Source organism: Trifolium pratense, linkage group LG7 (genome assembly GCF_020283565.1).
Source record: "Trifolium pratense cultivar HEN17-A07 linkage group LG7, ARS_RC_1.1, whole genome shotgun sequence".
NCBI classification, from domain to species: domain Eukaryota; kingdom Viridiplantae; phylum Streptophyta; class Magnoliopsida; order Fabales; family Fabaceae; genus Trifolium; species Trifolium pratense.
Window position 1 is genome coordinate 20,246,920 of NC_060065.1, and position 13,127 is coordinate 20,260,046.

Consider the following 13,127-nt stretch of genomic DNA (forward strand, 5'->3'; position numbering starts at 1 on the left):
ATGTCAACAAATTGAGTGATGTGGCATTAGGAGGAAGCTTAAGTGGAAGCCATGTCACGATTTATTGTTTTTATTTAAATTAAACAAAATATTGTTGAGAAATAAAAAAATGGATTTAATTTAAATACACCGACGGTGTAAAATAATTTTATACCGTCAATCAATACCAACCATGTTTTCCGCCACATCACCCCACTTCAGCCCACTTTCTTGATATGACATGGCAAAATGGTGATTGTTTATTGGACGATCGTGTAAAACTATTTTACACCGTCGGTGCATATCAATTAAACTCTAAAAAAATCTCATGAAAACAAACACACAACTATTTTAATTTAAATTTAATTTTTGAGAAAGCTTCCTTTGAAATTCAAAAAGACAGACAAATTTCATTTCCCTCCTTTTCTCCCACGTGCGATACAAACCCTTTCTTCCATCTCTGCTTCGCGATTCTTCTATCTATGCTGCCTGCAATTCTCAAAAAACACTGCGCTACAGTAATAAAACTAAAACGGTGCGTTTTGACCTTACGCGGCTTCTATCAAATTCAAATAGTTCTCAGAAACCTTTCCTCTGAAAAAATGGATGAAAATGCAAAACGAGATTGGTCAATCAACGACTTCGAGATCGGAAAGCCACTTGGTAGAGGCAAATTCGGAAGAGTCTACGTCGCTAGAGAAATCAAGGTATTCAATTTTCCCCTCTTTTTTCATGTCTTTTTTTGTGTTTTATGTGTTCAATTGATTTAATCTTTTCAAGTTTTTATTATAATGTCTGTACGATTCATAAGGAAATGATTAGTTGTGTTAATTTTAATAGTTTAATAGTAATTAATATTAGTGTATTTACTTAAACACTCTTATTTAGTGGAGTAGTTAAGTGGAGTGAAATTGTCTCGTGACCTTAGCTCAGTTCATAGGGACATTGCATTATATATGTAGGGGGCCGGGGTTCGAACCCTGGTCATCTCACTTATCCATTTAAGAGTAAAATTTCTAACCACTAGACTACTCGATAAAAAAAAAAAAAGTGGAGTGAAATTCAATGAATAAGGGTATATTAGAGTATCGAGTTTATAAGAAAACTGAAAATGAGACATTTTTAATGAGATGGATCGAGGGAGTAATTGGTTTAAAAATGGAAGTTATGGTATCGATTACGGTTATGTTGCTGCAACTCATGATCCTTGACATTGTAGATAATCATGGTCGAATGTGGCCTCAATCGTAATTGCATTGTGGTTTTGGTGGTGTTAAAAGCTGTTAAGTCACAGGCCTAGATCGCAATCAAAACTATTATTAGAAAGTTGAAACACTGACTAGTGCGACTAATGTCTATATTCAGGTAGTCAATTTTCGAGGACTAGACCTAATAATTAATAATAGCATTTTATGGAATGGGATTGTATATTTATGGAGTGTTTGGTTAATAGTTTGATTGTGTATATTGTATTCAATAGCTTATCATATAAGCGTCTATGTATATAATTATAAGCTATTTCTACCCTCCCACCAAGAATGAGGCTAAATTACATATTTTCTAAAGTGACTATTATTTTGAGACAGATAAAAAGTATAAATGAGATACTTTTTATGAGATGGAGGGTGTAATTGGTTTAAAATGGAAGTTGTGGTATAGATTATGGTTGTGTTGTCACTCACGATCCTTGACATTGTAGATAATCATGGTCAAATGTGGCCTCGACAGCAATTGCATTGGGTTTTGGCTGTATCAAAAATTGTTATGTCGTATCCTAGATTGCAGCTGCGGACTTTTATTAGATTGCAACTAATGTCTATATGTAGGTAATCAATTTCCAAGAACTAAACCTAATAAATAATAATAGCATTTTCTGGAATGGGATTGTATATTTAGGGAGTCTTTGGTTAGTAGTTTGATTAAGTTGTGTATACACTGGCTTATCATACAAGAGTCTATGTATATAATTATAAGCTATTTCTACCCTCCCACCAAGAATGAGGCTAAATTACATATGTTCTGAATAAGTTGATTCTTTAAGTCATATATTTGGGGCTTATAAATATATATCATAAGTTTAAAGCTATAAGCTATTTTTGTTATCTTTTTTTATGACTAATGTAAGTGTTTATGATATAAAATAAGCTCTTCTTAACCCCCTCTATTTCATTTTTAAATGTATAAATAGATTTCCAAGTAAGTACAAGAAAATTTCAAATGTTCAGTGAGATCCAATAGTTTTTTTTAAACTAATTTTGGACTTTTTGTTTTCAGAGTAAATATGTGATTGCATTGAAGGTTATATTTAAGGAACAACTAGAAAAGTATAAAATTCACCATCAACTAAGAAGGGAAATGGAGATACAAATAAGTCTTAAACATCCAAACATCTTGCGTCTCTATGGTTGGTTTGATGATGCCGAGCGTGTTTTCTTGATTCTTGAATATGCTCATAATGGTGAGTTATACAAGGAGCTTCGCAAAAGGGGTCATTTCTCAGAGAGACAAGCTGCAACGGTAATCTTTTATGAGTTTGTCGAGTGTATGCCTATTTTGAAGAATTACCATCATAAGGTTGATTTTGAACTAAAGTCATGACTCGTGACATGAGAATATGAGCACCGTCTTTCCTGCTTAACCTTTTCCTTGCTATTAGGTGTCTCCTTTTTTGCCATTCTAACAAACTATTGCCATTTCTTTGACCTGGCCTTTCTCTTGGAGGATGCCTAACTGTTTGAGTTATGGAGGAACATTTTCATTGGTTAAAGGCATTGTCTCAGGTTGTTTGGTTTTGACTTTAAAGAAAACTTGAGATAAAATTGGTAACAGAAGAGTTTTATTAATGCATCTTGCCCATGTCATAAGAGTTTTGTTAATGAAACAAGTGTCGGATCGTATCTGTATCGTACTTTGTATCCGAACTTCTTTTTGAGAGAAACTTTTAAGCTGATATGAAAATTTTCAAAAATTGAGAGAAACTTTTCAAGATGCATTAACACACCATAGTCAATATATTCTATCATTCTATGCTGATAATAATACTTGTTTTTGAAGCAAATTTTTGTATGATATTGACTCTTTTGTTTATTTCAAATTTGAAAATTTTAGTACATTTTATGCCTCACAAAGGCATTGGCATATTGTCACGAGAAGCATGTTATTCACAGGGATATCAAGCCTGAAAATTTGTTGCTTGACCATGAGGTATCTTTTTATTCTTTTACCTATTTTTATTGCCCTTTTTCCAATGCTAACTATATACGTTCTTCGCTCTGTCAATTATGCAGCAATCTTTGTAGAATTCAGTAACCTTCATAATATTAAGCATGAAACATTTTACAGTTCATTACAATCCTTTTTTATAATCTTTAATTGTAGATATCCCTTGGGAATAGTTTTAGCCAGTTGATTATATAATCTAGTTTGATAATGGCTTATTTACTGCAGGGTCGTCTTAAGATTGCAGACTTTGGTTGGTCTGTACAATCTAAAAGCAAAAGACAAACCATGTGTGGAACATTGGATTATCTAGCTCCTGAAATGGTAGAAAACAAATCTCATGATCATGCAGTTGATAATTGGACTCTTGGTATCCTTTGTTATGAGTTCCTCTATGGTGCTCCTCCATTTGAGGCTGAGAGTCAAGAGGATACCTTCAAAAGGTACATAAGGGTATGAGATTTGCATAAACATAGTAAACTAAATCACTTCCAATATAGAAATTTAATGTATTTAAACTTGTGCAGGATACGAAATGTTGATCTGAACTTCCCTCATGCCCCTCTTATTTCTAAAAATGCTAAAAATCTGATAACTCGGGTATGATTATATTAGTACATTATAATTTATTATATTTATAATCTATATACACTCATATCCATGATTAGGTTGTTAATCTTACTGGTTATATGTAAATTTGTGCAGCTATTGGTAAAAGATTCTTCAAAAAGGCTCTCACTTCAGAAGATAATGGAGCATCCTTGGATAAAAGAGAATGCTAATCATATGGGTGTTTGCCAGTAGTATCAACACATCCAATTCATATGATTGCTGACTTTTTACTTTGAATTACCGCAAGACATGTAACCATAATTCACAATTTCACTACTATAACTGATATTAGAATGTATATAATATACAATCAAGGTAAAACGTGCCCATCTAATTCCAATTGCAATTTGCAAATAGTTACTAAGCTTGCTCAATTTGAGTCACAAATGAGACATTAGTTCCATCAATCACTTCATCTTATTTGTTTGCACACACATATAGCAACAATAAAATTGTGTTTAAGAAACATTATTTTCACAAATGAATGAGAAAACACACACATAAGTAAAATTGTCAAATATGAATGGTAGGCCGACAATGACTCGAGTTGAATTTGTTTGAGTTTGATTCGACTCGATAAGAATTGGTTCAATTCAAAATTCGGTTTGAGTTTGATATGAATGTTTATTTAGCTCGAGTTCGGCTTATTTAAAGTTTACAAACTACTCAGTCTGGTTGACTTGGTTTAGCTTCGAGCCAAATGGAACTTTGTTCAACTCACTTTAACTTGATAAAATTTATTCAACTAAAAACTTGACCAAATTTTTTTTACTCAAACTCAACTCATTAACTCAAATCACATAATTTAAAAACTAAAAAAGTTTCTTTTCTAGCTTAACTAAGGTTCTGAGTTCAATCCATAGTTTAAACATAGTAACGTTAAAAGTCTTATAAAAAATTTTCCGTCCATTTGACTTCAAGACTCAAGAAATTATTATATGTGCAGTTGCATCCAAATGATATTTCACACCATTAATGTGTTTGTTTGTTTTTTTTGTTTTTTTACCACCACCATTTTAATCTGGTTTGAGGGTCAGTTATAACATCAATTGGTTTCAATCCCCTTACAATCACCACTGAACCAACTAACGATTGGTAATGTGTTTGTTTGTTATAATGTTTTGTGATAAAAAAAAATCAATATTTTTCTTTAAAAAAAAAAAAACATTCACCTTTAAAAGCTTTCATCCGTTTATTACATTTTTCTTTTTAAAATGAAAAAAATTGCTTCGATTAAAAAATTATTTTAATTAGTTTCTTTTGAAAATCATTTTCGATAATTATTTTTTTAGCATAAATGAACTTTTGGTCGTTCTATTTACTTAAATTAGGGTTTTAGAGAAGTCATTAAGTTTGGTCTAGTGGTGAGGAGTATGAGTAGTATGCTAAATGTTTTGAGTTCGATCTTCAACTACTTTGTAAACTAAAAAAAAAATTGGATTTTAGTCTCTCTATTTTTAAATCTAGAGTTTTGATCCCTGATACACATTATTATAATTTTGATCTCAATTCAAAATTTAACCTAAAAGTATTGTTTTTCTTTTCTTTTGGTCTTATTTCGATTTCAAATTTGAAGAGGAAATACAAAATATTATCACTATTAGGACAAAAAAATCACCATTTTTTAGCCAAACAATTGCAATTTTGGGGTAAAAAATTTAAGTTAAGACAAAAATTACAGTAATACATGAAATAAGGGACTAATAGTGTAATTTTAACTCTTTTTTAAAAAAACAATAATCTTTAAATAGAGTTAAATAATTTTTTCACCACTATAAATATATGATTTTAGACTCTTTTTTTACAAACATGATTTTAGATTTTTTCTTTTGGTTTACAATGAGCCGGAAATCGAACCCATGACTAATAGCGTACTACCCAAATCCCACCACTAGACCAAACTTAGTTATTAACATGATTTTAGACTTTAGTCACTATAAAGTGTGCGTTCATATAAAATTTTCCAACATTGCTATAATAAGATCTTAATTTATCATAACAAATGTAACCACGAAAAAAAAAAAAATATCTTTATTATAACAAATTAACACATAATAATTCGGGGACAAAAGGGTACGTCCCAATTTCATCACTATGTTAATGAGCTTCAGATTATTAGAAATTTCATAATGATTGAACTATATCTCTCCGTCACTTTGTGACGGGAATGCTTGTACAATTGTTCTAGCAAAGATTAATGTTAATAACTTAGATCGGGTAACTGTACTCTGGTAGTTTATTTATCCTTACATTTGTTAGTAGATGTTCTTAGGTATCTTTGTATAGTTCTCATTTTTCTTTGTCTTTTTATTTTATTTTTCTCATGTAACAAAAAAACACATAATAACTCCTTTATTTTTGGAGGAATTGAGGTTCGATCTCCGAATTTCTCACTTCTTCGCACATGTATTGTGTCGATCTAGTCACTAAACTATTAGACAAAAAGAAAAAAAAAAAAAAAAACTTCAGTATTTTTTAAAAGAAATTTTAACAAGTGTCCCTGGGACGGACATTTGTTACCCTTTGTCATAAAATGATACTGCTAACTTATATTCTGTCAAAATAATTCAAAAATTCACTCTCTTTAACTTATTAAAACACTCACCCCATCTCTTTAACCTAGTTTCTTCTTCATTTATCAAGGACAGGGATGAGTGGTTTATGTTCAAATAACTTGGTAAATCATTTTATATTGTTAGTGTACATTCTTTTTTCTGTTATTCAAATAAATGATTTTCAAATATGTTTGTTTTTTCTTTTGTGATTTATTCGACATAGTGCGATAGTGTCTTGTTCGCCGTCTTAGTGCGACATTGTTTTGTTTTTCCGTCTTGTTGCAATAGTGTTTGTTTGATTCCGATTGATAACTTATATATATATATATATATATATATATATATATATATATATATATATATATATATATATATATATATATATATATATATATATATATATATATATATATATATATATATATGGGAAGAGATCAAATTACACTGGTGTAACATTTGAGTAATGTTACACCGCTCAATAACGTTTTAACGAATACAAATTTTACAAAATCCACCGTTGGATTGAAAGCTTATATCGTATAGATCATCCATGTTAAATTTTACAAAAATCTAAAATCGTTTGATATGTTATTGAGACCGATGAAGATTAATGATTTATGCGTTTTTATTGAATACCGTTAATCTTGATTTATCTCAAATATATATATATATATATATATATATATATATATATATATATATATATATAGGGGAGGGATCAAATTACACCGGTGTAACATTTGAGTAATGTTACACCGCTCAATAACGCTTCAACGAATACAAATTTTACAAAATCCACCGTTGGATTGAAAGTTTATATCATTTAGACCGTCCATGTTCAATTTTACAAAAATCTAAAATCGTTTGATATGTTATTGAGACCGATCAAGATTAACGCTTTATGTGTTTTTATTGAATACCGTAAAGCTTGATCAATCTCAATAACATATCAAATGATTTTAGATTTTTATAGAATTGAACATGAATGATCTATATGATATAAACTTTCAATCCAACGGTGGATTTTGTAAAATTTGTATTCGTTGAAGCGTTATTAAGCGGTGTAACATTACTCAAATGTTACACCGATGTAATTTGATCCCTCCCCATATATATATATATATATATATATATATATATATATATATATATATATATATATGAAAATGCTAACGAGTGTCCCCGAGGCACTATATATATATATATACCTCTGGCCTTATTTATAGGTAAATTTCTCTTGTTTCACGCATATTAAGAACGTTGCTATTTTTACTAAAGTACCCCTTATAATGCATTAAATTTGCATTGAAATTATACAATCATGTTAAAAGTAGAACAATTAAGGCTTAATTAGTCTATTGGTCCCTTAAAGACATTTTAGGTTTTACAATGGCCCCTTAAAGAAAAAAAGGTCTGGATTGGTCCCTTAAAGAAAAAAAGGCCCGGATTGGTCCCTTAAAGACATACATTTTGGCCATATTGGTCATTTCCGTTAAATTTTAACTGCAAATATAACAAAAAATCCCAATGGTTAAAATTTTAAAAATTAATAAGGTTTTTGGTGGACCACTTACACTTAATGACATCCACAATTCAGTATACTAAAACTAACGTTTTTTGTAAAAAATTGACGGAAAGGACCAATTGAGAAACAAATGTGTCTTTAAGGGACCAATCCTGACCTTTTTTTCTTTAAAGGACCATTGTGAAACCTAAAATATCTTCAAGGGACCAAAAAACTAATTGAGCCAACAATTAATTAGGGGTTCTTTTGGAAAAATAGCATTAAATAGAGTTGTTTTTAGTAACTTTTGCTTATATTTAAAGCCAAACTTTTTTGTTGACTTTGCTCATAAATAAGGTCGGATGGAGTATATATGATGTTTTACATATCATCCTTTAATGACTTTGACATCCTCAACTAGTCAACCTTGTAGATTTCAAGACATGCGTATTTGAGACATTTTAATTTCTTTATATTTGCAATATTTTACTAAGATGAATGAAAGTCAATTTATTTTCATTCATCTTTTTTAATATTTGTGTTGGATATAAATTTGGTATTTATCAATTAAATATAATTGGTGGGTCCAATATTTATTTGGAGGTGATATTGTTAAAATAAAACTTTCAAAGGTGGCGTCGAAAGCCAGCTAGGTCGAAGCCAAAAAGCGCTTCGAAAGATATGGATAATACGTCCAATTTTGGTTCTGCCAGGAAGCTATCGAAAGCGCGAAATCGAACCGATGGAGAGTTGGGCCAAGCCCAAAGAAGGAACAACGAACGGCCCAAAAGGCCTTGGCGCGCGCTGAAGGAATGAAAGATGAAAGTGGAGAACGTGGTCGACGTGGCAAATGGAGGAGCGTCCAGATGATCGAGAAACAGTTGCCACTTGGTAGTAGTATTTATAGTAGTTTTTCATTCAGAACAGGGGTCACAAAATTTATACAAACACTCTCTCTAAAAATTCTAAGTACTCAGCGATCGAACGAACGGAATTCGAAGGAGAAATGTATGTTTTGTGAACCATCTTTATTTGTAATTGTTTTCATTCAATGCAATTTGTTTTCCAGTAATTTTTTCCAAGTCTGAATCCAGATACTTGCTTGAGAAACTGCTACTTCGAGGCGATTCGAATTAGTTTCTCTTGTATGCTTTAAAATATTTTAATTCCTAAGTGTTTGTTTCCTTATTCAAACGAACATTCAAACAGTTTTCTTGAAGCGAATAAACACAAAATTGTCCTGAGATTTACTAGTTGATCTCGCGAGTTTAAATACTTAAACTAGCGGTTGTTTACCCAAATTCCAACGTAAACAAATTGGCACGCCCAGTGGGACCGGTTTTGTGTTTGTTAAAGTTGTGTTTATTTTTATATTGTGGAATAAAAAACTTGTTACTTGCATATAACTCATGATAAGTTAGGTTATGGTTAAAACTACTCAGAGATCTAATCCTAGTAAAACTCCAAGTTCTAGTGCGATGAGTAGTGAAGCAAGTTCGAGTGGTGGAGTCGATCCGCCTCCACAAAGTTTGGTAACATCTGAGTTGGTGAATGTTCCAATATTCTCCAGTCCAACCATTTCGACTGTGCATGATGTTATTCCAACTTTGCCAGTACCAACTATGGCAATTCCGTCCGTGACTGCTGGTTTTGGACGTTCGAAACCACCATCAAGTCAGGGCTTTATGTATGGGCCTCCCCCCACACTTGGCTTAGGAATGCCAAGTTTCGAACCTGATAGGTATACTTCGTCAAGGGTAACTCCCACACCCTTAACGACTGCATCTGTGTTGTCTTTGAGACAGCAAATGGATGAGAGCAACCACGAAATGGTTAATCTCTTAACACAACAAATGGGTACTGTGTTTAATCCATTAATTCAGAATACCAATGAGAGTTATCAAATGTTGGCATTTCAAATGAGTCGAATTGCAGATTTTTTTGGGACACCTCCACCACCTCCTAGAGTAAATCCCATTACTCCACAAGTAATATTACCTGCAATGTCTTCGACCCCAGTGCAGCAGAGGCCAACCTATGTGGCTACTGAAACAGTTCCTAACCCAACACCTACGCCAGTTGTACAAGAGGAAACCTATTATCCTCACGAGGTTAATCAAATGCCTCAAGTAGTAAATCAAAACCCTCCTGTTATGAACCCAAATCCACAAGTGGTACATCAGAACCCCCCAGTGGTAATGGTTAGGAGGAACCAGGATCCTGACGAGGTAGTGCGAGAGGTGCAAAACAATAATTTGCTTGGCCAACACAATTTGGCTAACATGGTCGAAACGATTTTGGCCCAAAACGGCCTAAACACGGGTTGTCGAAGGCCAAACTTTGTCTCTGCTTTCACTGAATATGTGCTGCAAACCGAGTTACCAAGAGGTTGGAAGGTCCCAAAATACACTAAGTTTGCTGGGGACACTAATGAGTCAACCGTAGAACATATTGCCAGGTATCTAGCTGAGTCTGGGAATTTAGCGAATAATGAAAATTTGCGAATGAAGTATTTTCCTAATTCGCTTACCAAGAATGCATTTACTTGGTTTACAACTTTGCCTCCCAGTTCGATCAATAGTTGGGCCCAATTGGAAAGGATTTTCCATGAGCAATTTTATATGGGCCAAACCAAGATAAGTCTGAAAGAGTTAGCCAGTGTAAAAAGAAAAAACCAAGAGTCAATTGATGACTATCTAAATAGGTTTCGTTTGCTGAAATCCAGGTGCTTTACTCAAGTGCCTGAACACGAGCTAGTGGAAATGGCTGCTGGTGGGTTAGATTATTCAATTCGGAAAAAATTGGATACCCAATACCTTCGAGACATGTCACAGCTGGCTGACAGAGTGAGACAAATCGAAAGGTTAAAAGCTGAAAAAGTTAGAAATTCTAAGTTTCAGAAAAAGAAAGAAATAGGTTTTGTTGATTCCTATGATAATGAAATTGATTATGAAATGAGTGATGAATACTTAGATTTTGACGATAGTGATATTAATGTGGCTGAATTAAAGCCTGGGCCTCCTTACACTTGCAAATTGTTGAGGCCGTCGAATGGAAAAAATCCTATCGAACCAAAAAATGATAAGTTTGTTACGAAGACTTATACTTTCGACATCACTAAATGTGATGAGATTTTTGATTTATTGGTGACTGACGGCCAAATTATTGTGCCAAAAGATATGAAAATACCACCAATAGAACAAAGAAAGAAAAGAGGTTATTGTAAGTTTCATAATTATTTAGGACATAAAACTTATCAATGTGTTGTTTTCAGGGATTTGGTGCAAAAAGCGCTGAATGAAGGAAGGCTGAAGTATGCTGATAAGGCTAAGCCTCCAATGAAGGTAGATTCAGACCCTTTGCCACCTGCGGACGCTACCTATGTCGAAGTCTATGACTGCAACATGGTCGAAGTGATAGATGCTACTGCTCCAATCAAGGCGGTGCCTGAAGAGGAGTATGAAAAGAGGGTACGTGAGGTGTACCCCAATGCTGAGGAAGAATTGGTGGACTTCCTAAATAGGTGCAAGCTGAAGAATGCTGAAGTGATGCTTTGCCCTAGATGTAGTGCTGTGTGCGACAAAGAGGCTACTGCAGGCCTTCAAAGTGTTGTACCTTATGCTGAAAGCAAGAGAAAATGGCCAAAATCTAGGCCAAATCAAAAAGCTTGGCCTTACAAAGGGGCCAATTGGGGAAAACCTATTACCAAAGGCCTTTCGATCCAGCAGAGGCTAGGCCCCCAAAACACTTTCAAACCATCTGGGAGAGCACCTGTTAACCAATGGGTGAGTGGACAGTACGTCACTTTTAATCGAAGGATGATGGAAAATGGAAGCTCTAGCAATGTTAATGTGAACATTGTATCTGAACCCAAGGGTTCAAAAGTGGTAGCTGGGAAGGAAACAGTGAATGCTGCCACTGAAGTCAACAAATACTCTTATAGGAATAACTATAAGGGAAAAAATCCTATGACCCGCACTCAGTGGCGAAGGTTCCAGAGGAAACAAAAGTTGACAGCAAAAGAGGCCGAGGCTGGGGGCAAGGCTGTAGCAACCCAGAAGGCTGAAAAGGTTGAAATGGCCAAGAGGCCAGTAAAGGAGAGGCTCTCCATAATATTGGAAGAGCCCATAGCTGAAAATGCCCAAGGAGGGGCAGAAGATAAGGATGACATGGAGGATGATGATCTCCTGGATGAGGGGTCTGATTTTGATGTCATGGTCAATGTGGTGTCCATTCTGCCACTGGAATATGATGTGCCTACTGAAGTCAATGAGCTGGAAGAGGACTTCGAAGCCCTTAATTTGGCTGATCATAAGCCAATGTGTTATTATGTTATGCAAAATGGTTGTGTCGAAGAGCAAAAAGCTGTCTTCGAAAAGCCAGATCTGGGAATGCAGAACCACTTGAAGGCTTTGTTCATTAGGGCAAAAGTCAATAATGTGGGAATCAATAAAGTCTTAGTGGATGGAGGAGCTGTGGTGAACATCATGCCTCACTTCATGTTGAAGAAATTAGGTCTCTATGACACAGACCTTCATTCCCACAATGTGGTGTTGGCCAACTATGAAGGAAAAACTGGTCATTCCCTGGGGGCAGTGCAGTTGGAAGTTTGTGTTGGTAGTACAGTTCGGAAGACCTTGTTTATGGTCATAGCTGTCAAACCTAATTACAATCTGTTATTAGGTAGAGAATGGATACATGGTGTTGGAGCTGTTCCCTCAACCATGCACCAAAGATTAATCATCTGGAGAGAAGATGGTTTAGTCGAGAATGTAGAAGCAGATCAAAGTGCATATGTTTCAGAGACAGGCACTGTGACTTTACAGAACTTCGACAAAAATCTGGCTTCGATTGCTCCTTGTGGTGAGCAAGATGCTGCCTTCGATCCAAATGAAGTGGTATCAAAAAATGTATACCACTCAGTTAAGTTACATCCAACCCATGGTTTTTGTTGGGAGAGGGAAGACATAGAGAAACCCTTGTGTGAGGATGCATACCCACCAGTGTCTGGATGGGTCAACCATGATGAGTTTGATGATTGAGTCCCCAGCATGGGATCGAATTACGGCTTATGCAGCCGAGAATAGAATCAAAATGGCTCTTGAGGCCATTAACGTTCAAGAAAATATGGCTGTCGAAGCCAGTGATAACTTAAGGGACAAACTGGCCTCGGAGGTTAGTGAAGTAAATGATGGAAAAAAGCAAAGGTTAGATTGCATCTATGATGATGAGCCTTTGGGTTTTGAGAAAGATCCACA

General features: G+C 34.2%; 1 protein-coding gene across 1 annotated transcript; it reads left to right on the plus strand.

Annotated features, from left to right (window-relative positions):
- Positions 1 to 389: 389 nt before the first annotated feature.
- LOC123898336 (serine/threonine-protein kinase Aurora-3-like) lies at positions 390 to 4,133 on the plus strand. Its single transcript, XM_045949267.1, has 6 exons — positions 390 to 686; positions 2,254 to 2,496; positions 3,088 to 3,183; positions 3,427 to 3,641; positions 3,726 to 3,798; positions 3,904 to 4,133. The coding sequence occupies exons 1-6, from the start codon at positions 462 to 464 to the stop codon at positions 4,000 to 4,002; spliced, it is 951 nt and encodes a 316-aa protein (XP_045805223.1). The 5' UTR covers positions 390 to 461; the 3' UTR covers positions 4,003 to 4,133.
- The last annotated feature ends 8,994 nt before the right edge of the window (positions 4,134 to 13,127 follow it).